Source organism: Trachurus japonicus, chromosome 22, assembly GCF_045865225.1.
Source record: "Trachurus japonicus isolate A0001 chromosome 22, Traja_1.0".
Taxonomy (NCBI): Eukaryota; Metazoa; Chordata; class Actinopteri; order Carangiformes; family Carangidae; genus Trachurus; species Trachurus japonicus.
In genome coordinates, this window is record NC_140928.1 from 19,845,469 (window position 1) to 19,871,316 (window position 25,848).

The 25,848-nt window shown below is 43.5% G+C and overlaps 1 protein-coding gene across 10 annotated transcripts in view; it reads right to left on the minus strand.

The window, feature by feature from the left end:
* The window catches only part of ralgapa1 (Ral GTPase activating protein catalytic subunit alpha 1), a 71,367-nt gene that overhangs the window by 41,969 nt on the left and 3,550 nt on the right, over positions 1-25,848 (minus strand). For 4 of the 10 annotated variants that reach the window (XM_085766534.1, XM_085766536.1, XM_085766543.1 and 1 more), the window contains exons 2-34: positions 25,349-25,459; positions 25,195-25,244; positions 23,603-23,660; positions 23,239-23,282; positions 22,885-23,062; positions 22,541-22,656; positions 22,040-22,178; positions 21,707-21,915; positions 20,541-20,864; positions 20,107-20,286; positions 19,608-19,679; positions 19,037-19,185; positions 18,759-18,882; positions 18,200-18,346; positions 17,859-17,949; positions 17,553-17,717; positions 15,745-15,891; positions 11,869-13,764; positions 8,527-8,651; positions 8,191-8,425; positions 7,486-7,671; positions 6,893-7,063; positions 6,602-6,795; positions 6,412-6,510; positions 6,158-6,313; positions 5,432-5,560; positions 5,178-5,303; positions 4,231-4,289; positions 3,867-3,975; positions 1,941-2,051; positions 1,656-1,724; positions 1,419-1,556; positions 1,062-1,245 (exon numbers count right to left, since the gene is read on the minus strand). In XM_085766534.1, the coding sequence (XP_085622660.1) occupies positions 1,062-1,245; positions 1,419-1,556; positions 1,656-1,724; positions 1,941-2,051; positions 3,867-3,975; positions 4,231-4,289; positions 5,178-5,303; positions 5,432-5,560; positions 6,158-6,313; positions 6,412-6,510; positions 6,602-6,795; positions 6,893-7,063; positions 7,486-7,671; positions 8,191-8,425; positions 8,527-8,651; positions 11,869-13,764; positions 15,745-15,891; positions 17,553-17,717; positions 17,859-17,949; positions 18,200-18,346; positions 18,759-18,882; positions 19,037-19,185; positions 19,608-19,679; positions 20,107-20,286; positions 20,541-20,864; positions 21,707-21,915; positions 22,040-22,178; positions 22,541-22,656; positions 22,885-23,062; positions 23,239-23,282; positions 23,603-23,660; positions 25,195-25,244; positions 25,349-25,459 (6,291 nt within the window). The remainder of the gene's footprint in view (positions 1-1,061; positions 1,246-1,418; positions 1,557-1,655; positions 1,725-1,940; positions 2,052-3,866; positions 3,976-4,230; positions 4,290-5,177; positions 5,304-5,431; positions 5,561-6,157; positions 6,314-6,411; positions 6,511-6,601; positions 6,796-6,892; positions 7,064-7,485; positions 7,672-8,190; positions 8,426-8,526; positions 8,652-11,868; positions 13,765-15,744; positions 15,892-17,552; positions 17,718-17,858; positions 17,950-18,199; positions 18,347-18,758; positions 18,883-19,036; positions 19,186-19,607; positions 19,680-20,106; positions 20,287-20,540; positions 20,865-21,706; positions 21,916-22,039; positions 22,179-22,540; positions 22,657-22,884; positions 23,063-23,238; positions 23,283-23,602; positions 23,661-25,194; positions 25,245-25,348; positions 25,460-25,848) is intronic. The other 6 variants (XM_085766535.1, XM_085766540.1, XM_085766542.1 and 3 more) reach the window with 6 other exon arrangements.

Genomic DNA, 25,848 nt, shown 5'->3' on the forward strand with positions numbered 1-25,848 from the left:
ACCAGGAGGATACAAACACACATTCAGCTTCTACATAGTTTGACTCCAGCTGAGAGGAAGCCAATGCCATCACACGCTGTGCTGCCAGCAGATCCTGGCTAATCAACAACGCACACACACACACACACACACACACACACACACACACACACACACACACACAGCTCCTTATTGACAGGACTGTGTGTAGAGTACAGATATGCATTGACCAGACATTTTCAACAACTCCCTTAACAACAGGAGAGCTCAGAGGGAGGATTAAAAAGGAAAAAAGAGAGAAAGGAAAAAAGGGGAGAAAGATAAACGAACATAAGAACTGGTGACAGAATATTGGCAAAAAATAATGTCTAAAGAATAGCAATAGAGGAAACAGAGGAGAACAGAGGAAGGGAAGAGAAGAGAAAGAGAAAGGAGAACAGAAGAGACAGAGAAAAAAGAGAAGAGAAGAGAAGAGAAGAGAAGAGAAGAGAAGAGAAGAGAAGAGAAGAGAAGAGAAGAGAAGAGAAGAGAAGAGAAGAGAAGAGAAGAGAAGAGAAGAGAAGAGAAGAGAAGAGAAGAGAAGAGGCATGGTGTATGAGCGTGCTCCAGTCATTAGACTAGTCACTGTGTCCTGGTCGACCACAGCAGGGGACAATACACACTCTCACACGGATGCAGACAAGTGCGCTCACACACTTGCACACAGACGGCTTCTTCCATTTTTTGAGATTAGCGCTGGTTCGGTGGACGACTCTGGGTCATTTTGTCTTTGCGTGAGTGAGCAAGTGCAGCACTTCTTTTACATGCAGAGAGACTCGAGTCGGAGGTAAAGTGTGAGGGCCGACCGACACGCGCTGCCAAAACATCTCCGACGCTCCCTGGCATTGATTCTCGTCTCTGAGCTCCACTGCAGGGACGAGCACCACTCTCCAAAAAGTCATTCTTCATTTGGTGTTTTCATGATGGAGGAGAGGTGTTCAAATGAGGCTGGGATCTGGAAACCAGCTTTTGCCTTTAATTTATCACCCTCTATATCTATATTTAACTATATACTATAACTGTAGTGTGCATTGATGAATTACCTTCAGTGACAGGCTGTAGTTTGCTGGAGCGTTCGGAGTCTGGGCTGTGTAGTGGCTCTGGTTCTCTGAGACTCTCCAGGGGCAGGAACGGGTCGTAATCTGGACTCAGGAGGTCCGACAGCTGCAGCGGGTAATACTTGGGACTGCTGAAGGACTGTGCTCCATACACACAACCATGCAACACCTAGATAGAGTTTAACAGAGAAGGGAAACTCCTCAATGGATGCTGTACTAGACTGGATCCCATATTTGCCTCATCCAGAGACAAAACCTATTCTCAATATGTGTCATGTTCTTGTGAAATACAGGCCCAAGTGTTAAGGGCCACATCACATTAACACAGACACATTTCTGTACCTTATAAATACAACTGAGCAGAGTCTTGGTGGGCTGGTCCTTCTCTGGAGGACTTCGGGTTTGGACCGGCTGGAGCAGAGTCTTTGGAGGCAGAGCCATCACCCAGTCCAACAGACACAGCAAGAGGGAAACTACCAACTGTGACACACACAGACAGTGAGTTAAAACACTGTGACACAAGGTTGTTTTCTGAACTTAAGTGAGTGATATAGGGAGAGGGGTGTTTTTGTGTCTTACCCTCTTATCAAGTTCATGAGGAGAAGATTCAGTAGTGGGCAGCAAGAACGTGATGGTGGCAATCAGAATCTGTGAAAAATAACATCAGTTGTTCTCCGTGTTTAAACTGTGAATAGATCTGGAGCTCGAAAAAACAAATGATACAAAAAAATGACATATGTAAATGAATTTCTGATTTTCTTAAACCTCAGCTTAACTTTAATATGATTTCATCATTAAGGATGTGTGGACAAGTTGACTTGATAAAAAGTAAATAAGAAATATATTAATATTAACATGTGTCACCTCCACTATCTTCTTTGGAGTGTCGGGCGGGAACTTCTGGAGATGATCCACGTAGTTGATCAGGAGATGAAGGACGTCGGACGCCACCAGAGCCACGTTCTTATTGGGGTACTGCAACATGAAACAAACATCACTCATGTTAATGATCCATTTCTTTTTTTTTTTTTTTAAGTATATTTTTTGGCTTTTATGCCTTTATTTCATAGCCATAGTAGAGATAGACAGGAAAGGGGGAGGCAGAGAGAGGGGGAATGACATGCAGGAAAGGTCTGCCCGACACGGGACCCGAACCGGGGACGCCCGCGCCGAGGACTGCAGCCTCTACATGGGGCGGCCACCCCAACCACTGCGCCATGCACCATTTCTATAGGTATTTTTATATACTTGCCACCATACATAATTAGGATAGTAAAAGAGGAGGTTTAATTATCCATTGTAGCTTTCCTAATATTTTCTTATCTAGTAATTGTCCTTTATATATTATTTATATATTTTAATGAGGATAAACTCCAAAACAAATCATGCCTCTAGATCAAAAGGATGAAGAACGAATAGAAACAGAAAGTGGCTCTGCATGGAAATATGACAACTCCCCGAGCTTTGTGTGTTTTATGTGTGTTAGTGTGTGTGTGTGTATAATTGTGTGTGCATGTCCTAGTGCCCATTACTGCAGCCACTGGCTACTGGTATTAAGGCAAGAGATTTAAAAGTGGACAAGACCGGTGTATATATGAGAGAGAGAGAGAGAGGGAGGGCGAGAGAGAGAGAGCGAGTGTGTGTGTGAGTGTGAGTGTGAGTGTATGTGTGTGTGTCACAGCTTGCAGCATTCCCCCTGGATTAGTCTCCTATCTGAAGGAGGACCAAACATATTGACAGTCCAGGGTTTGCTCCCAGGAGTAAGTGAATTCAAGTGCGTGCATGTGTGTGTGTGTGTGTGTTTGTTTATTACTGTAGTGTCTTAGTAGGCCATTGGCTGCCGATACACAAGCTAGGGATTCCAAGGTGGAAAAGGTATGTGTGTGCGTGTTTGTGTCCATCTAGAGCCACTTGGCCATAGATGAGACAATAAATGTTGGACAGTATCGTTCTGATCCACAGGCCTCCCAGTCTGGTGGCCTCAAACACACAATACCAACTGAGGCAATGTCACCAACACTAACAATCATCTCCAACAATGCTTTCCATCATACTTTGGCTGCTTACGACCCACCATGTTCAACACATCCACCAGCTAACCGTCCAGTATTCAGTCAGTATTTTGGCATGTTTAAACCCACCATCATTTACATTTTAACCAGTTGTGTCCTCACTTATTACAACAGTTTTAATCCTCGTCTCTGTGCTCTACAACTTAAGACACCACAAAATCATCAGCTCTTGACTGAACTGTGGAGATCTGGTTTTAGCTCATCACTTGCAGGGGGGGACACAGTATTCAGTAGGATTTTGAAACTATGTTTAAATATTAAATGCAGTTATATAATGTTATATATTCAAATATTAAATAATACAATAATATATTGATGGTAATTATGTAAACATTTTACATATTAGTATGGTAAAACATGGACTGCCAAATTATGTGTTTAAACTCCATTGAGCCAAATTACTGTTACATCCCAGCAGAGAAAGAACAGATGTTTAGAAACCACTGTGTTGTGCAGATCAATGTAGAAACAGCCCGTTTGATTCAGAGTCATTGCTTTGGTCTTATTTCACTGGATCACAGTCACAGACAGAGTGCCATGGTCAGTTTTTTTTAACAGACAAAAGCTGTTTGAGAAGATCTAATGTGGCTGCCCTGACATGCCATGCTTCTTGATTTCTATTTCAATGACCAACTTCTAGTTTGGGTTGGAAGTTTAACTTTTAGAGCACGGGGAAATGAGCAATGTTTATTTGAGGTAGTGTGGAGCGGTGTCTGACCTTTAGGGTAACACAGATGACGTTGAGAGCCTCTTTAATCTGTGGATGTTGAGTCCCATGAGCCAGCTCTTCACACAGCCAGATCCCCAGACTGCACAAAGCTACACACCTGAGAAAAACAAAATAGACACGCTATGAGTAACCAATGGACATATCACTATAGGCATATTACATGTGGTTGTAGATGTGTATGCATAAAGGGGTTAAACAGATGTGTTGTTACATTAACACACTATATTATTAACAGGTAATTAAGAAATGCAGCAAATAGAAAACTGATTAACACTTTCTAAACCTAATTAAGAGTACAGAGATTTACACATGGGAGCATGTCCATGCATACACACAAACATGCATTGTTTACCTGGCAGGAGCAGAAGGTTCTCCCCCTGCAGACGTCAGGATGGTTTTTACAATGTGCTCCTGCAAAACAGAGATCACACATAAACATTAACACAATTACTTTCCCTCACACAAAACAAACCTCTGGTTGTGTGTGTGTGTGTTTATATCTGCAAGAAACCTCTTGTTCAGCTTCACAAAAAGTTAGCCTAGCAAAGTTAACCTTTCCTGCAGGGACAATGAAGAGATGTACTGACGTTTTAACACTGTTTTTTGGATAATAAGAAAGGTAATTGATGGAATTACATTATGAGGTGTTAATACATATTATAAACACACGTATGGACACACAGTCACAGTACAGACAAATCTACACACACTCTGAGTGGTGTTCACACTCACTGGTCCCGTCCCTCCAGTCAGTGGTAATGACCGCTTAGTGATTCAAAACAAGTTTCTGTCTTGTAAGAAACCAGTGAGTGGGCTCAAGGTGCTGCCATGAATGGCATTAACTGTTTACGCAGCAACAACAACAATAACAACATCACTCCCATAGCTCTGGACTGTTACAAGAATGGCTGATGAGGCATTAACCTATCAGTTTGATTTTGAGGCCCCCTGTGGGCAGTGGACATGTTGAAGGTTTGGACTGACCTGGATTGTATGCAATGTAGGTTGGTCCTCTGCTTTAGTAGTAAAACTGACACGTTTTGATTTAGCAGGAGCAGAATTTCAGTTTAATGATTCAGTCGAACTCTTCTCAACACTAATTTGGACATTAAAGTCTGTCACTGACTGTTCTGAGAGAGGATCAGCTGTATAAACAAAGGGGTAGCTGCTACTTTGCTGAAAACATTTGTATTATTTCTGGCTTTAACCTGTTCCGCTGTGGTTTACTGACAAACTATGACAAAGGATAATGGCTTACTAACTACAATTCAATCCTTAACTCTGTTTACTTCCACTGACCTTGACGTCAGGGAACTTGGTCAGCACCACATCGGCTGTTGTGGGATGAAGGGCTGGAAGCTCCCCATACAAGTTGGGAAAACACACCAGAGATCCAAGGAGGATCTGAGCCTCTACTCTTGGAGCCTGGAAAAGAAAAGAGGAAGGGATGAAGCCAAAAATGAAAATTCAATGAAACATACAGGTAAACTAGACTTTGCTTGGCCTCATTCAAATACCTTCAAGTGAAACAAGTGTGTTACTAAGTGTCTTACATTGAGTGATGAGCAGCTCGTGACCCTTGAAGCTGCAATGATGAAGTCCAGGATGAGCATGGTGGCTCCAGGCAGACCGATACTGAAGAACCTGGGACTGCAGTGCTTGATAATGGTGTTCACGATATCCTGGAAATAAAAATAAAAATATCTGTAAAGGGACAACGAGGAGTTTCTATTTGGTTATAAAAAAAGTCTCACGTTAATGTGGATGAGTCTAGGCTACCCACACTTGTTAATGGCTCCATTTTCGATAAATATATTGTTTTGTCTCTATCGTTATTTTGTTATTTTAATTAATGGTGGAAATGCTGGGCGAGCCGACCAGCGTTTCTTTACTTTCGGTTTCGCGGACGCTCATGAGAATAACGCCACCGTATTGCCGTTTATGGTCGGAACTACGACGGTAACCGAACCTCTTTGAACCTCTGACTTTAATTCTTGATGAATGAAAACATGAGTCTGTCTTGCGCCGGTCGAAGAATTCTACGGTGCGCGGAGGCTCATAAATGTAGTGTGAAAACACTTCGCTTTTCCAAAACTCCTCGTTGTCCCTTTAACACATCTGTCTAGAATGGCAGTCACAGCTAACGTATGTCTCCAATCCCTGCAGTTTACAATCCTTTTTACTGTTAGAATGTGACACTGAGTATACTAGGTTTCGCCCATGCCCTGTCATTAAATGTAAATGTAAACCAGCCCCAGGTTAATAGAAGTAGCCTCTACCTGGTCCTGGTGCAGCAGCCCTTGGTGCATGATGTTGTAGAAGTGAGTGAGAAAGTCTGTGTTTGGGGAAACATCCTGTCGTCTCTTCATGATCCTGCATATCAGCTTGTAGGCGTGAAGTTTGCCCTGCTTGTATCGCTCTGTCAGCATGGTGGCCTTCAAAAAAACATATGCAAGAGTGAACATAAACAGACAAGAAATACAAACAGGTGACAAATTAATCAAGATGAAACGTCTGGTTTGGTCGCACCCACCTTAAAGAGCCAGGGGGTGAGGATCCTCAGGGGAGGGATCAGAACAGGGGGAGGAGGAGATGACTGATTGTCCAGAGAAATGCCCAAATTATCTCTGATCTGAAAAGAGAAATGCACGCATTTACCTTCACAGACTTTATAGTGAGTGTTCAGTCAGAGTAGTGTGCCATCTGAGTGAGTCAGTTCCTACTTTGGCCAAGTTTTGCCACAGCTCACACAGGTAGTCGAAGACCTGAGCATGGATCTCTGGGTCTTTGATGCTATTGACATCCCCCAGGATTCCCAGCATCCTGCGCCACATCACTGTGGCGACATCTGCGTGCCAACCAGTTAGAGAACCGCCCGCCATCACGCTGCAGTCCTCGCTGGGGAACTCGCTGGTTTCTACAATCAATGACTCAGTTAGTGACTCTGTCTCCTCTCAGTAACCTTAGTGGAAAACAAATGCAGACACAAGTACATGTCTGTGCATGAGCATTACCCAAATCGTCAGGGGTTTGAAGGACAGAGTTGTGAAGCTTCTGGTCCAGCTGCAGATGTGTGTGTGAGTGGGAGTGTGTGTTATCGCTGTGCTCTGCCGTCAGCGTAGCAGGGGAGGGCGTCTGGGACCGCGAGCCGCCGAGAGAATGCATCGGAGAGGCGCTCTCCGAACCTACACAAGACGACACACACACACACACACGACAAGGAAACAAGAATAAAAACATGAATGACTCCTGATTATGAAGGAACGAAAGAACCAGATGTCTCTCGTTTGTTTCAGGTGTTATCAACATCTTGTACATCTGCTTTCTGAAATTAACTTTTTTCTTTTTTTTTCTTTTACATCTGAGTAATTTTGTCATCACATCTCAGGTGGAGAAAGATCTATGTTCATGAAAAATTTACTGTAAATGTGCACAAAAGTGTTTATTATAATTTATTGCACATATTTTATGTTCTATATTTATAATAAAGGGCAAAGGGTACAATAATTCTCCCTACACGATATGACATGCAGTATTGAAGGTGGTGGTGAGATCTACAGAAATACAGTCAGAGAAATCTTAATGTAACAGATGGACAGGTACAAACCGGTTACAGTGACGGTGTGACTGAGGCTGCTGGTCTCTGAGTCGATGTGAAGTGTTGTTAAACTGGCCACCTCGTGTTCTTCACAGGCCGCGCCCCCACCCAGGCTGTCCTGGTCCAGCGAGCTGCCTCGTCCTTCACCTCCAGATCCAGCTCCTCTTCCACAAGGTTCTGAAGTGAAAGTAAAATCTACAGGAAACGAACCGGGTCAGTCATCCTAACAACTAAGCCAGTGCACTGCTGCGGAGACAGTGAGCAATATAATGAGTGGAAATTACCAAGCAGCTGAGGGCTTTAACACATCTGAAACGCTTCCACATTGGAGATACACAAGGCTTTCTAACCTATGGCAATTTTCCAAAAACACCGTGGCAAAGGAGCAGATATGTACTTGTTTGCCTTTTGTGTTTTTATTATGTGTAGTTTGTGTTTTTTTATTTATTATGTGTAGTGCTTTATATGTTTTTATGACTTCACCTTCAGCTTTTGAATTTTGTTGTCCAGGTGACTACACAATGACAATAAAAGTCTGTCTGTCTATAACTGTACTCATTTGGATCCTATAATTTTGACGATATTTAACTTTCATTTCCTTACTCATGATTTTGTAATTATTTCCACTGATGAGGTTTGTCAGCAAGTAAATCATCTAAATTGTGGTTAATCTTTACATTACATGCAAGTGTAGCATGAATCTCTGTTTCTTACTGTCAAACTTGCAGGTGGAGTACTGAAAGGCATTGAAGGACTCTGATTGGCTGTCCGAGCTGATGACATCAGAACCGCTGGCGCTTGCAGGTGACGTCCACTCGGAGGGAACGCCCGGATCATCAACGGGCCTGTGGTCATCTGAGGGTCGCGATCCAGGACTCTGACCCGCCTCCAGGAGTTCAGGTAGGTCCCTGGGAACCTCCAGACTCCCTGGGCTGCTGCCACGACGACCCTGCGAGTCATAGAGAAAGCAAAGGGTTCAAGCTTCTTTGTTTTTGATGAAACTTGATGTATCTTTTTGTGTGTGTTAGTGTGTGTGTGTGTTGCACTGACTACTGTTCCTTTGGCCCTCAGTCTCTCCTGGATGAATTCATCCATGAGGTCAGAGAAGTTGGGGTTGGTGCTTCCTACGTCACTGGAGACCGGACGGGCTTTCTGGACCACCTCCTCTTTGTTGGCTACACACACACACACAAATACAAACACACATTAAGACATAAAGGCAGACAGATTGCAATAGCCAAAGATAGGGGGTTCACTCACACAAACACATTCACAGGAATGATGGACAAATGATAAGACGCAGACGAGTGAGGTATGAACAAATATATCGGGAAAGAAATGTGATAAGACACAATGATAGAGAGAGGAAAAGGTTCATGTCCACACAGCTCAAAAGACAGAAAACTGGAGGTAATAAAGAAGTTGTAACATTAATGTAATCAGATCTGACTTGTTGATAAAGTTAATCAAAGTGTGTTGTTTGTACTGGTCTAAATTTGGGATATGGTGACATTTTATTTTTGATCAGAAACTCATACTGTCACCCTCAACACATCCCTGTAGCATCACTAGCGGAATTATATCATATTAGGATTATTTCATTTTAAATCATCACCGCTGATGCCTGATCAGATGTAAAATTAAAATGTCACAATATCCACACAACAAACGTTTAACTAATTTCATTGATGGAGTTTCTCTGGATTGTAAGAGCGGTCCTGATGTGTATGCACTGTGGGCTTTGATGTTATCGAAAGACTGATGTTAAAAAAAAAAAAAAGCCACGACACAGCAGGCACATTAAACCCCACCAGAAAAGCAATGCAGGAATTAATTCACACCATGCACATAGAGCGAGAGAGAATATCACCTTGTTAGCAGGTATGTTACTATGAGTTATGTAGCTGTTAGCTCGGAGGCAATGATAGCGGTCAGTGTGAGAAAACTCTGATAGCAGAGAGAGCATCCATCAACCCCAAGTGTAAATCTGCTGCTCGCAGTATTCGGTAATTATTAATCTTTAATTCCTCAGCCTGTGGATGATAGAGTCGAGAGAGTCTGATTGTTTCCACTGCTCCATAAAGCTTAAGTTACTCAACTCCTTACTCTTCTGTCACCCTGGAGGTGAAAATTTCACCTTGCTGCACATTTTCCCTTCGAGGTTTTCGACTGGAAACCTCTGCACACAGCGTGGTCGTCTAACCACAGACCACCGCAGACTGTGTGATGCATCGGTTCGTCTCTCCTGGCTGCGATTAGATGTGCAACGAAGCTGAAACTTTCAGCCCGCAAAAGGTCGGCGCAACATCGACTTTCTGTCATTAAAGCTGCTTATTAGAAGATCTGCATCTCACTGCAGTGATCGCAGGGAGGGAGCTGGAGTTAGGAGCACAGGAAGTTAACAATTTTAATGAAGCCCAAATTTAATTTTGATCATGTTAATTTTAGATGAATCATTAACTTTGAACATTTCTGCATGTTCATACGCACAATTAGTATGTTATTCAGACATCTCTTCAAGTCCTGGTGTTAAAAATAATCAGGAGAGCTTGGCTTACTGGTGCACTGTTTTTCTGTAATGGTTATTTGCCATGCTGTCACCAACAGCAACAGACACAAGACATCTGTACTGTTATGTATGTAGGCCTAGGAACAGATCATAAGTACAGTTCTCAAATACATTGTTAAGCCCTAAGAAAAGATGGGGGCTTGCGTTCAATTAAAAATTAGCACTATAAGCACGTTAACCTGACATTATAATAGATCCATTTTTCTTTGCAGACCAATGCAATAGAAATGAGGATGTATTGTATTGACTAAGCCCATCAGGGTGGGATATTTCTGTGACTAATGCTCCTCTGTGATTAGTAATGACTCCTCAAAAGTCTCCAGTGCAGTGCTGTCAGCTTTCCTGCCAATTATTAGCAAGCTGCCGAGGAACCAGTCACTGCTATATGAGCAGAAACACTGCAACGGATTACACTACAGCTCTGACTGTACCATACATCAGAGCAGATTAGAGAACTGACAGGCTGCTCATTGGATCACAGAGAAGCTATACAACTACAAAAAGCTGAAATCTTGTGAAACAGCACTTTTTGCAGCCAGTCAGCAACATCAGCTCAGTGTGGGGTGGAGGCCCTCCTATTTGATTGTCGGTCAGCAAAACAAGCAAACATTATGACGATGTAAATACAGCAAGGCACAGTACACCAGACATCTGGCGGAAAAGTAAACAAACCAAACAAATGTGCAAAAAACGATTGGTGGTGGGTACAGTTGAACAAGAGTTGGCAAGCAACAGACCTAGAGGAGAAGAAAATGTGGCTGTGCAACAGTAACTCCACATCAAGATGGATTCAGGTGATGAATCGCTGTGCTCACAACAAGCGTCTGATCATCAAGGCTATAATGACTTCACCCCTGTCCGGCAGTTTTCCAACCCGAGAATTCGAATGAATAGAAAAAGGGTACTGCTGATTCAAATGTGAAGTTTACCAATCACCTTGAGATTATCCTGAAGCAGTGTGCAAGGCAAATAACCATTTCAGATTGGTGATTTGAATGTGCATACCTTTTCTTATCCATTCAAATTCAAAATGTGTTTGCTACTGTTACTCAGATTACTAAGCCGTTTTCACATCAGGTCTTAGGCTGCATTCTAGTGGCCTGAGGAGGAACTACAGCAACATGTTCACACTAGACAGAGATGAGACTGTTTACTCCTCTAAAATAACTCATATATATGATGATCCTTTACAAACTAAATCTCTGAGTCTATACTCATAAATCTAAATCTAAGAAAGTCTTAGAGAAGATGGAAAATTCTGAGGAGTTTCATGTCTACTTTTTGGTGCTTTTTTATTTCTAAAGGCACTCATGTTTTCTGTAGATAGTTGTTTCCTTTTGTGCAGCTGACGAGGGGCCAGAGTCCGGGGAGGAGGCGAAGGACGAGGCACGACGAGGCCGCATGCAACATTGAGGAGCGGGAGGAGGGCGTGGAGGATGGAGGATGTGGAGAAGGGGGGGAAAGGGGGAGAAGAGGTTAAAATCCCAAAACCCTTAGAAGAAAGAAGACAGGAAGAGGAGGGAGGGGCTTCTTGGGTGGAGGAACAAGTGAAAAGGTATGGGAAGAGGGGTGGGGTCCTTTGACAGGAGGCAGGCTGAAGGAGGGGGCTACGTTCAAGAGGAAACACATCAACAGGGAGTTGAATTTCAGTCCAGTAGCAAGATGATGAGTGTCAGCCAAAAAAAAAAATCATTCCATCATAACAAACCAGTTAAAAACAGCCAAAAAGGAAAATAGAGTTGTTGATGTTTGTGTTTTGTGAGTATCTGTCTCTCCACAGCTGCTGTGTCCTTTATGAGCGCTTCGTTCGTTGCAACCCTCACCTGGCGTGGCTGTCTTTCGTCCAAAGTAGCCCAGGACATGGGAGTAGAGGTCTCTTAGCGATGCGTCGCCCATGGCAGCTCGGCCCTGCCGCTGTGGCGACGAGCCCTGGGACGAGCCCTGACCTCGGGGCCGGGGCTTGGAGGACAGAGCGTGCACCACAGTCTTATAGACGCCACCGAGGAGGGCCCCCTGGTGGTGGCGTGAGGCGGTGCTGCCCGGTTCCTGGGAGCGCGAGCGGGAGGCTCGAGATCGCAAGGCTGAGCGTCCCAGACGGCCGCGCACCCCTGACGCCACGCCCGAGGAACCTGAGCTGCTTGATAATTGGTCGGAGTGAGCCTGAGCCTCGGGGCCCAGACCAGATCCCGCGCAGGATCCGGGAGCTTGTTTGTCCTTGTCCCCCTCCCCCCCGGCCCGGTTCTCCAGCCCTCCGGCGCCCGCTGGGCCCCCCGCCCCGCTGCTTTCCAAAACAGTCCCAGAGATTAATTTCTCATGTGCCCCAGCTCGGTGGCCGCTCCCGGCCGCTGAGCCAAACTTACCTGCACCCCCTGCTCCCATCTTGCCCCCTGACCCCGCCCCGGCTCCGGCCCCCGGCCTCTCCCCTGCTGAGTGGCTGTGAGTGTGGAAGTGACTGAGGCGCCGCAGCCGGGCTTTCCAGTGAGCCTCTTTACTCTCCAGAGGGTTGTGGAACTGGACCGACTCGGTGGAAGGCCGGAAGCTGACGTGAACCCCCCCAGAGTGGTGCCTCTTGGTGATGCTGCGCGGCACCTTGGTTTTAGTGGAATCTGAAGTTTGTGTTGTTTGACTTGATTCAAGACTAGATTCTACGTTCGCATCCTGTCTAATTAAACTGGACTTCTGATTTCCTGAGGCTTCCTTCTCGTCTTGTTTCTTGTCTCCTACTTCCCTCCACGTGTCACCTTTCCCTTCCCATCCTGCTGCTCTCCCTGCGTTTCCTCCTCCCTTTTTCTCCCCTCCGTTTCTTTCTAAGCTGGCACTTCCCTTAGCGTTTGGCGACGGCCACTGACACTGCAACTCCAGGCACTCGTAGATGCTGCGCTGCTCTGCCTCATTCTCCTCTGTCGAGTCGACGCTGCTGTGTCTCACTGATTTACTTACCTGTCTGTCCTCTGTACAGGGCTGCCTGTTCCCTCTCACCACCTGTCTTGCCTCCCCCGCCTGTCCTGTGGTTTCTATCTGTGTTCTAGCTACCCCCACTTGCACCGGTGCAGGTAAAGCACCACTGTTCTCTAACTTATGACCGGGACTTTCCCTCTCTCCGGCCTCCTCCTTCCTCTCCGCTCCCTTTTGAGTAAGGTAGTCCCTAATAGAGGTGAATAAATCCTCCTCCTCCGCCCCAGCTCCCGCGTCACCCTCTTCTGCATCGATTACCTTTTCAGAAGACGCGGTGAAGGCAGAATCCCAGTCGCTTACCCAATCAGAGCTAGAACCACGGCTGCGAGAACCTGTCTGGGGCCAGAACTGGTCATAAGCACTACCATCATCTTGTCCCTCTGAGGAAACAACACCATTGGAGAAGGTAAAGGGGGTGGGAGAGGGGGAGGTGCGAGTGTGAGGAAGTGGCTGAGCTGCGTGGCTACTGGCTGAGAGTAAGGAGGAAGTTGTAGAGTGGTGGTGGTGGTGGTGGTGGTGGGGGTTCGTGATTGAAGAGGGACTCCTCTGAGAGTCTTCACCTTTGACCCGCTCGGCGATGAAAGGCTCCATGATGTCAGAGGCACTGCTGCTCCTGGCCAGGGAGGAGGGGGCCGGGGTGTCCAGGTCACACGCCACGCCCTGGAACACCTCGGAACAGGAGGTGGGAGGGGCCTCGTCGCTCTGGGACGAGTGACGCATCCGAGAGGCGCGGGACGTCAGCGTGATCGGCGGGTCCTCTAGGTCTGTCAACGGAGGGAAAAAAGACGGAGGACGGGGGAGTGAGGTTAGTACGGAGAAAATGGGAATGAACTCATGTGAATGCACAACAACGGACACACTGATCAAAAAGATAACTGAATGGGAACCTGTGAACACAAAGACATTAACAAAGTATTCTCAAATGTAGCCATTACTGCACTGTGATGATTATGAGCATGGAAAACAGTTTCTGAAGTGGTTAGACAAGAACACAGTACGGTGCATTAAGAGCTGTGTATTATAGATACACACACTTGTTCCATACCACTAGGACTTTTTAGTTAATGTTTCGTAAAAAGGATACATACTGACAATCTGTCCTCCAAATACAGAGGCTGCCAAAACCATTTCATCTCCAGTCCTCCAGCAAATTAGAGTCATGAATAAGATCAAATGTAAACTGGATTAACATTAGACATCCTGACATTACACATCAGTGGATCTTAGAGCTAAATCTGATGTCAAGACTTTGTATGAAAAAACCTTTGAGACTTTTCATTTAGATCTCTTTGTTTATTAGTTTGTTTAGTTTGAAAATCAATATCTGTTTGCATAGTAGTACTAGTAGTAGATACAGTTGACATGTCAGAGCAGCAGTTTGTAACAACTTCATCACCTTCATCCTGCTAACAGGATGTCAACTGGTACAAGACAGAAGACACATTTATGACCAAAACAGAAATAAAAACTTAAAACTTCCTTTAGATTTCTTCTTTAATGACATTCATGCTTGTCGTGGCTTTGAAAGCAGAAAAAAAGAGATTTCCACGCACAGCAAAAGCAGCAAACGGTAAAATCACGCTGGCAAAAGAGACAGTGGCAAGAAAATGAAATGACCAGAAATTATGTTGAAAGTTGTCAAATATGGTCAGGTATTCATCAACAATGATGAACAAACATCTGCTCATGAATCTGCTACACAGGAGGTGACTCCAAAGAGTTCACACACTTTTTCTTGCCACTGTATTATCAAGTCAATTTCAATGCCACCTGAAGATTAAATAGTATTAAATTAAATATCACACAAGGCATCATTGTGAGGAAGGCCGACGAGGAGAGAATGGAAACAAAAGGGGAAATAAATGATTGTATAAGGCTGTGTAAAGAGAGTGGACCTGACACGGGGACATGCACACGTGAATACAGGTGGATGAGAGGAGGATTCAGGCAAACAGGCAGAGAGACAAGCAGACAGGCAGGAACACAGATAGGCCGAGTTTCAAGCAAACATGAAAGCTACAGAGACACATGAGCTGTCACTGTCTACCAGTTAAAATCTCTTTATATAAAATGAAACTGGTGACATTCATAGAATAAAATCCAAGCGACAGATGTCATTCTTAGACAAATGTAAATGAATCAGTCCATGTTAAAACCAAAATAACAACTTAAATTATATAAACTTTTACCAGTTTATATAACAACAATGTGATTCTCCTTCTAACAGTCTAGTTCTCTATACAAAACACTGACAGAAACAAGAGGATTGGACATGCTTCATTTTGTATGAAGAGTTAATCGTCCTGCTAAGAAACTGAATATTCTCTTTGAATCTCAAGTGATTCATCAATCATATTCACGTGGTGTTGAGCAGCCTGGGCATCACTCTGTTAACACCTGAGGTCTGGTGGTTTGTTGAGACAAATTTCTCTGTCTTCAAAATGAAAAACCCATCTACAATAAGCCATAACCATCCACGTGTCACATGCAAAGTTTCAAACAATTCCGATCAAATCGTTTCAGGGAAATGATGCATGCTTGATGTTCAAGCATTTCTCAAAGTCAGTTACGGGGCAAAAACGGGAGGAGTTGCCTGACTCCTGATGGACCGCATGCAAACAGATGCCTCTGTGTTTATGGGTAGACATCCAGAAAACATGACAGGCATAATGGTTCACTCTCTGACAGATGTGGAGACGACTACAGTTTCCACCAGGCAGACAGGTAGTGCAAAGAGTGTGTACCTGCCAGCTGGTCGGCAAGGGGGGGTAGTAAAGGGTGGTGGTGGTGGAGGAGGACAGGAAGAGGCGGAGCCAGAGCAGGAGCACTCTTAGCACTGCGGATAAAGGCTGAGGACAGCAGAGAGTCCCCCGTAGAACAGCTACGCAGGGCTGAGGAAATTGAAGAACAGATAGAAGAGAAAAGGAGAAAGAGAAAGGGGGGGGGAGTGGTGTGAGACAGAAGGAAACACAGAGGAAGAGCAGATGGAGAAAGAAGTGACAGAAAATTTGATGTAGGGGTAAGGATGGAACAAGGAAAGGATGGAAAACGGACATGTCAAAATTCAGTCCAGAAAGAAATTTAAATAAATAGAGCAAGTAAGGAAAAGAAAAAAAAGGAGCAAAGGTAGTAGAAGAATTAGTTTTGAGTAAAACAGTGAAAGACAGAAAAAAGGGGAAAGAGATTAGAAATATTATCCATGAGGTAGAGGTGTCATAGAAAGGTTTTTTGGGGAGAAAGAAAGGAAGTTGATCAAAGACAGGGAGGTGAAGGGAGAGCGTAGAAAAGAGGAAAGTTCATAAGCAGATGAAAAGGGAAAGAGACAACGGAGGGGAAGGAGGAGTGCGACAGGATTAACTCTGGAAGAAAGACAGTGAGAGGCCTGGAGCAGCTTGGCGCTCTGCGACACACTGGAGCTCAATGTCCTTTAATGTTAGGCAGATACACAGTTCAACTGCAACATGAGGTAGTTTGAAAGATTTGACCAATCCTGTGGTTTCTAAATACATTCACCGTCTCACAAAACATGGCACCTGCAATAATAACAGTTTGCATCATTTTCTCACTGTAAGAAAAGACTGAGGATTTGTTTCTGTTGACATGTAGAAGCTACTCAGAAATGGTCCATTTGATTAAAGGTTTGTAAATATATTACCTTGACTTTAGAGGACTTTTTAAGGTCAGCCAACAATACCCATACAAATGTCCACAATGATAATGTACACAAGTATTATCATCCACATATAATCACTGAGAAATAAAGTAGAAACTCAGGCATTAAAACTAATAACTTAATTCAAATCTGAATACAAATGCATGTGTATGTTCATACATGCAAGGTTGAGTAAATGAGATTTTACATACAAATCCAGCAGTAGACAGCCATTATTTAATGTTAGGATGTAGAGGAGTAGTAATGTCGGAACAGAGTAATATCCTATATGTGTTGTAATGTGACTTTAGTATGTTCTTCATGTTTGTGGCTGGTCTGTTTGGTAAAAGAACAGGATTACAACTTTTACCAAAATAACTTTTAATAATGCAATTATATTAAGTTCTACATCGCAGTAAGAGTTATCATCCTCTACGGCCTCTTCAGGTTACCCAACTTTATACTCTGATTTGTTTTTATCATGGGTTGTCATCTTCGTGCTCTAAGCTAGAACAGTTATTTTTGTACACTGTTTGGGACTTTTTCTCTCACACCACTGAAGGCTTCACGTAAACAAGATTATACTGAGAAGAGGGAATGACAGAAAGCACACACCTCAACTTCCTGTCAGACAGACGGGCAGGAGGGGGAAAAGCAGAGGATGCACGTCAGGTCGAGTCAAACTGACGTAAGAATAAAGAGGAGCTACAAACAGAGCACTGAGGCAGGAGAGGGCACTAGTTTTCCCCTGATAAGCTGCCCTTCCATCAGCCCTCTTTACCAGGATACACAGAACAATGTCTGGAAATCTGTGCTTTGAACGGGGATAATAACTCAGTTTTCCTGACACCTTTCCTCACAAAGGAGGAGAATTGTCATATAAACACGGGGAATACTGACCTACAGTCTTCTGACGGACAATACTTCTGGCTTTCTCGATGCCTGGTGAACCAGCGGTGGTGGCGCTCCGCTGCCTCATCGCTGCTGCCTGGCCTGGTTGATCTCTGCTCCAGCCTTTAGAGAAGGAACGATCCACGATCTGCCGCTGGCCCTCTGAGCCGATACCTGGGGAACGTTGTGCAGTGTCAGTGTGGATGTTACAAAGAGCAGCAGATGGAGAAAAGCTGGCTGTGTTTCAGAACTGCTGTTAGGAAGTGTTGTGTGTGTCTTTACAAGGTCTGTGAAGGTTTCTGGTGATTGACCGACCTTTTCCTTTGTGTTTCTTCTGTTTTTGTTCACTGAGTTTGTCCAGAGGCAGCTCGTTCAGATCGACACTGTACAGGTTTCTGGCCAAGACCTATCAAACAAAAACACACACACTGTTTCAACACCTAGAGACAAAAAAAAATGGCACAAAGACAGAAGAGGAAGCTACCGATGCTTCTCTTATGACTGTTTGTGACCTTATGAATTTATAAAAAGACTTCCTCTGAATAAAAATCATGAACAATAAAACTGGTTCGTTCCCCATCAAGGGAAGGAACTACCCTACTAGCGAAGCTTTGCTTTAAAAGTCAACTTAAATTCTCTGTTATATGCTGTAGTACCTTGGTGAGAGTTTCCATGGTGAGAGACCACTCTGTGACCAGCTCCTCCCAGCAGGTCAGAGAGGAGAGGACACAGAGGAGGTCATCCCACAGTTCTCTGCTGATGTAGACGTTCAAGTTCCCCTTAATCCAGGCCACTATCAGAGTCTGTACAGAGAGAGAGAGCCATGAACTGATTAGAAAAGAGTCAAGACTCTAATGTAACACCATACTCATCAAAACTTAATACTGGTTAGTTGAACCACACATGGGACCCTTTCGATTTTAAAGGTTTTTGCTCAAAAATAAAGGCTAGACTTATACATAGGTGTTGAGAAAATGATCAAATTGCATATTGTGTGAACAGGACTTCTTTCAATTGTGTTTACATATGTCTTCATTTTGAATTTAGGAGATGAAAACAACTTGTTATTAGTTGATTACAACATTGCCATGATTGCATCATGTGCTTTTGCTCACTGATATTTTCGTAGCCAACTAATAAACAAGTATTTATGCCACAAGTTGAGAAACTTTCAGAAACTGTGTTGTTGGAAAACATACAGTGATAGTGATCTACCTGAAAGATAGGTCCAGCCAGTCTGCCTGACAATGTGTTGTTCTTCTTGCCCTGGGGCATGATGGATGGAGGTCTCTTCATCACAGACTCTGTTACCCGCAGCAGAACCAACAAGATCTGCTCCCTACAAACACATGTATTAGCAAGTTAAAGTTTTTGTTCTCTTAAATTAATGACAAAACACTAGTGAAATACATTCAGATGGTAATGCATGGTGTCTCCCTAACTACAAGGGGGATTCACTGTGGTTTTACTGGTGACCAAAGCTTCTTTTTTACCATGTTTTCTGGTCCATGGTCTCGTGCATGACAAGACTCCGGTAGATGTTCAAGACACGCTTGCACATGTCGACATGCTCTTCTAAAAGGATCTTGATGTCGTTGGCTGGTTCCAATAGGAAAACATTGGAGGAGTGGGTAATAAATGCCTAAAGACAAACAGACAAGTACTTAGAAAATGAAACATTTCAGTGTTAATCCACAGCATAGAAGTGACTATGCTTGTTTATCGAAGGGATACCAAACACAGAGATGTCTGATTCTACTTATGTGAAAGTGTTTTTACATATGGCCACACCAAGAGTACAGTACAATGACTAACAGAAATGTAACATGCTACAGTGACAGTGTATGATTCATTGGCTGTTAAATGGCAGGTTTGTTTCAAATGTCCCGTCTTGCAGTAATCTGAGCTCTGCAATATTCTCATGTCACCTGTGGAACCTTGGCAAAGGTGATATAAAATGTAATATTTTTCACAACTTCTGCTAGATGGAGACCAAAAAAAGGTGAGTAAAGTTGAGTAGAGACGATACCATGCAGTGGGAAAGGGAAACATTAACAGCCATACCTGCAGTGTAGTCTGAACTCCAGCATGAACACTGTACTCCAGCAATTCATTGTCAATCTCTTTGTTCATTCCCTGAAAAGCAAACAAAATACACAGTTTCATGTAACACTCTGTAAGTACACACTATTAAGCATTAGTTAAGCATTAAATACTGAAATTATCATTTATAACACATGAATTATCATTAGTATGTAGTTTATAAACACAGTTAAAAATGTTTTACTACATACTAATGAGTATTCACGCATTATAAAAGAGGAATTCAGTATTAATTAATGCTTAACTAATGCTTAATAGTGCACACTTATTATAAAGTGTTACCCAGTTTCATTCTTCACATCCTTTGAAAACAGTTGTGTCATGTCTTTGAGTTGTCTCAAATTTTGGGTTACACACTGGAGGCAGTGTGTGTAGATGATGAAGATGATTTTTCTTTCACGGCCCGTTAATTATTGAATATTGAAATGGTTTCCGTTACTTGTTTCAGGTTCTTCCTCACCTCATCCTCTTTGTCTCCGAGCTGAGAACCTGAATCTATGCTGCCGCCTGTGGCTATGGGATAAGGACCCTCCTCTGGCTCCTTCATGAACACTGGTTTGTCTTCCATGGAGATCCACTCCTGGTAAACACGGACCACTTTTCGCATCGCTGCTGCCTCACACATGGGGAGAAGAAACGCCTGCAATGGCAGAGAGAGACAGATCAATATCAACAGCTCATATTTCACAATGCATATCTATCTTTTAAGTATCTGTCAATAGAAAATGGTTGGTGGAAGACTAAGTGACCTCTATATGGATGTACTGAGGAACCGAAAAAGCAGCTGGACTAGGGATACAACCTTTGCATAACGTAACATAGCATTACGGTGCAAGTCAAAGGTGTGACAGTGGAATATCTAAATGACGATAAAAACAGCTGTTTCTGCTTCACCTGTCTAAAGATCTCTGTGATGAAGTTGACGTTGGTTCTGGAGCTGGTCAGCACTCTCCTCACCACCTCCATGTCTGTCAGCTGCTCTTCATCCATGGAGCAGAGCGAGGAGGAGCTAGGTTCCCTCTCAGTCAGCGTTGATGTGTTGGAGTGACTCTGCTCAGGCTCCGCCCCCAGCCCCGGACACCCCGACAGCCCCATGCTGCCTCCTCCCGACCCGGACGAACCCCCGCCACTTTCCAGGTGGCTATCGGACCGGGTCCCGCCTCCTCCGCTGTCTTCTGAGCTGCCTGCAGAGCGAGCTGCCAGGCCGGCTGCTGCTCGCTGGAGGTCAAGATTTACACCCGTTAAACAGTGAGCTTAAACTGTAAAGACAAACTGATGCCAAGTCAGCTAAATAAATTCAAGCCCAATATTCCCGACATGTGCTACAAAAATGTGGTCGAAAGGGCAAAGATCCAGGCTTTTTGGATTGAAGTGACAGGTAATAAAACTGTTAATATGCGCCTAACTGTGTATCTTTGGTATTTTTCCTGTAAATCATAACCTTAGCAAGGCAAACAAATCCACTACCAAACCAAGCCTTAGTGTCTGGCTTGCAGGACTGTCAGACTCTCTTGCAGTGGAAAAACTCACTTTTATGTTAAAGGGTAAATATCCCATCTTTGGGAGTATGTGGAGATCTTTTATGGTGTTCTTAGAGGGGAGGAAAGCATTGTAGACATGCTCCCCTTGTATGTCAACCATCAACAGATGTATGTCTGTTTGTTTTTGTTTTGTTTTATTTAAATGCTGGACCACCGGTGACACGTAGGGATGACATATGTTTTGGACTGTGCCAAATATCGCATTCTCCTGCCCTGTCATGTTTCCTTTATGGAAGATGAGCCTAACTGTGAGAGTTCTGTTTTGCACCTGTTTTATTTGGTGGTGTGATTGTTTTCTCTGAAAATTAATAAACACACAAAAGATAGACTGGATGAACAAACAAAGATTTTTATACCACTTACATGCATGGTCTTTGTCATGAAAAGCCCTCTATGCATCAACAAGTGATGTCTTGTACGTTTCTTGTGTATTTCGAACGAATGCCCAGAAAATATCTGAGCACGAGCAGCTTAGCTCATTTAAATAAGTAACATAATACACAACAGTATGTGTGTTACCTGTATATTCTTAGGCACAATCTCTCCCTCCGTCCCTGGGATGTGTGTTTGTGCGTTGGGCCTTGGCTCCAGCCAGAAGGAGACCAGCCAGCGTATGAAGATGACTCGGGCCTGGAGGAAGCTCTCCTTGGTGCAGTACAGTGGTTCACCACCGTCCTGCTCCCTGCGAACCACACTGTAGTACGGCTTGGGACGCATCGGAGGAACATCTACAGGGAGAGAGGAAAATCCTCACTTATGTGGTCGGAGGGTTACAATAATGTTACTGTTCAGTCAGTGAGTGCCAATGAATTTACAGTGTGTATTTTCTCTCAGTGACTTCATTGTACTGACCCAGGATGGGGTTGTAGAGGCTGGTTTCCGTGGCGAAGTTAGGGAAGATGTGAGGAAGGTAAAACTTCCTGAAATGGCCAAAGAGGAAGCTAAAGCCACGTTCATGGTTCTCTTTACAGCGCCACTCTAGAGACTTGGCCTGTTGGATGCACGCACACAAAGACAAGTTTGTGTTATGAAGAGAGCATTGCGCACACGAAATAGGGTCAAGTGGGGAAGAGCACCATTGTTTTAGGGGAGAATGTTATCAGTGTGTGTGATGTATGTGATAGCAAGAGGAGGAAAGAGCAGAACAAAGTAAGTTTGTCTGACTAAGAGATACAAACTTAGTGATACCAGTTAAGGATCAGATGAATTACGCATGTGTACAAGATAGTTTCCATATAATTGTAACCTCCCATGTGTTTACAGTAGCATTAGTAGCATTAGTAAGTCATCAGAGCATGTTTAACAGTGAAATCATGTGGTGTTAGCTGTGTTAGTAAGAAATAATGATAATACCTGGTTTACCATGTATTTCAGTAGTGCTTCGAGGAAGTAGGCAGTGAGGTCTTCCTGGTTCTTGTCACCTGACTGGGGAGGAACCAGTGGTGTGATCTCTTCTGGGGTCACCTGAGCTGCAGGGGGAGAAGCACAAACACTTGTTGATAATAAATGACAATAAAAGTGTTATGTTTCTTCTGTGCTGTGGTGCATAAAGATTACACAAAAAGGTGAATGGCATTCCAAATGTTGTCAAACGTGATCAACAGTGAATACTTTTTGTTTTTTTAAACAAGACTTGTTGAGCCGATCTATTGATTTAACTCTACTGTGTGTGTGTGTGTGTGTGTGTGTGTACTAACTCTCTGTTAAATTCAGCAGAGGGTTGATCAGAGTGTCCAGGGTGCGAGGGGTCCCGTGGCACAGGGGAGCTGGGAAGCCGGGAATCAAACAGGCAAACATACAGAGCTGCTCGCGTTCTGCGTTACACTGTAACGCCTGCATCCACAGCAGGAAGAGGCGCACACCCTCACGGCGGATCTACAATGCAGGTGAGAGATGAAGAAGACAGGAGGTGTGAGGAGAGCCTTAACTGGTATGTGTCATTTGCAACATTTGCTTTTTTTTCTTACAAAATGAAGACTTGGGGAAAAAATGAAGAAGATTAGGCTGTTAGGGCCTTTATTGACAGGTAACACAGAGAAACAGGGCAATACCTTTAAAGAGTTCCCAGTGTGTAACAGCTTCTTGAGAATCAGCCCTGCGAGAGAGAAAAGGCCTGGTCATTTAAAACTTAGAATACATTAATAGCAGAGGCATCGCCACAAAAATGGAAATGCATTGATGTATTTCCAGTACAACTACATAATAAACATCAATCAATGCATTTTCCGCTTTGCTTTATTCTGATGCCTGATGTTTTCTCCACATTACATGAGCTCATCCCTCATGTCAGTGGCTACACGGGACAGGTTGAACCTGATCGAGCAACAAATAGTTTTCAGGGATGATCTGATCTGCTGTACAAATATACAAGATAAACTGTGGCATATGTCAAGAGAGAGGTTGAGTGTGAGCTACCGATGCTGTGGAACTGCCATCGGCTCTGGATCCTTTCCGGCAGGAGCTGGAGGATTTTCTGATGAAAAAAAAAACACACAAAATATTACAATATATCAGTGACAGAATTTTGCTGTGAGACTATGGGCTCTATTTTGACAATCTAAGTGCATTTTGGGCATGTCCAAATCCACTTATCCAAATTTGACAGTGGTAAAAAAGAAATGGGTGCAGCACCAGGACCATATTTAAAAAGGGTTGTGGTTTGTCTCTTAATTAATCATGGGAGTGTTTTGGTGCATAACATGCAATGAAGTAATCAGAGATCTCTGTTGGCTGTTCACTCCTTGCAGTGCTCTCTCTCTTTCTCTGTTGCTTTCTCTCTTTAAATGCCACTCTAATTTCTCCTGCTCCCCAGGGGGAAAAATGGAATTAAGGCCAAACATTTTACTTACAACCACAAAAAACAAGAACCCTAAAGAAACCCACATATTTTGTCTGTATGATCTCCTCAGGTCCATTTACACACAGTGGATTCTAGGTCACGTTGATCAGTGTGTGTTGTGTGTGCAGTAAAATTCAGACCTTTTTTTCTGTTGGTCAATAGCACTTACTTTCCGCTGCCTCAAGATAGTAATGTGTCAACAGTGCACACGACCACACCTCATTAAAGACCGACACGTCCTTGGGTGCTCACATGGGCACAAGTATATTTCCTATTTTAACAATGCAGGCGCTGGATGGAAAAATAACAGCTGCATCCATCTGAAACTAGCAAAACAACTTCTGTTTACCTCGGCACCAGGGGTATAATCAGCAAGGATGAGATAGGAATATGATATAATCTGAAATGTGCTGTGGCTCAAGATAAATTATTCCATTTGTCTTGCTCAGAGTTAATGGTGAGGGAAAAATGTAGATACATTTCCGTCTGTATGACATTCTTGGGTAATGAGCATTAATCAGAAGGAAAACCGATATGAAAGACATTTTTCTATCCAGCGTCTCAGTTGCCCTGGTCTCCCCTGAATGTTTGGAGTGTGTGAAGGGGCAAATGGAGGGCAGTAACAAAGACACTCTGCTATCTTATCCTGGCTACTCTGAGCACCACTACTCAGTCCTGAGTGTTGCAAAATACCAGTGGCCTCAAACCGAGGTTAGTGTCAGCTGGTGCTGTGGTACCAAGACCACCTAGGAAAGTTAGAGGCCATGGTATCACAGACTCTTCAATGATTTGGTTTAATGTCACGGCTGTGTTCTGCCACGGCTGTGTTCTGCCACATTGAATCCAACATCTAGTTAAAACTTCCATCCCTACTGACAACAGTCAAATACATTCAGCTGTCATCCTCAGTACCTCTGCTTCTATCAGTTCTTTGTTTTGTAAATGTGAAAAAACAGAAACAAACAAACCAAAACAAAAAACCTATTGGAACTTATCTTAGCATTTTGTCAAGGTTTGAGCCATGTCCTGATTCCACATGACATACAAATACTGCACAGTTGTTGTTCATTGTATTTTGTAGATGGACACCACTGTAGCCCATTAGCTCCACAATCATACTTCATCATCCAGCAGCTTTCTAGATGATTTGCAAATTATGTTTCATTACCTCAAAGATGAAGAGGATTGAGTCCAGCTCCTCCCTCTGAGACTTATGACCTGAAACACAGAGACCAGCTTCAACACAGTATAATAAACATGATTCACTGCTTGATGTATGTCTGGCCTGGCCTGTTTCCTTCTTGACTTTCAGTGAAATTTACCTTTCTGCTTGAGGCTGACTTCGATGGTGACAAAGTTTTCAAAGAAGACATAGTAGATATGGGAGTAGTTCAAATCGAAGAAATGCTTTAGCTCTGCTGGCTCTGCATTTTCTGGAAAAGAGAGAAGTAAAAGAATTAACTATCATATGCAGAAACAGGAGAGAGAAAACTAAGGTCAACATTTGTCCACAACTTTGTCCTCCAGAAATTTTCCAGTGTTGAAAAGTAAATCTGATGTCAGTCTACTCTGTCCCCATTTTCATCCTTCACCTTATTTGTTTAGAAAACGTGGACATGTCCCTTACCAGCACCACCACTATATATACAAAACATCAAATGTGGCTCTCAGCTTGACACTCACACACAAAGCTGTTCGCCAAAAATTGAGTAAAAGGGAGAGGGAAGGATGAAAATAGCACAATGAGCACAATGATTTAGAAATTGATAAATAAACCAGTTGTAGCTTCTTCTCCATCCAATTTTAGTTCAAAAGTTTTCGA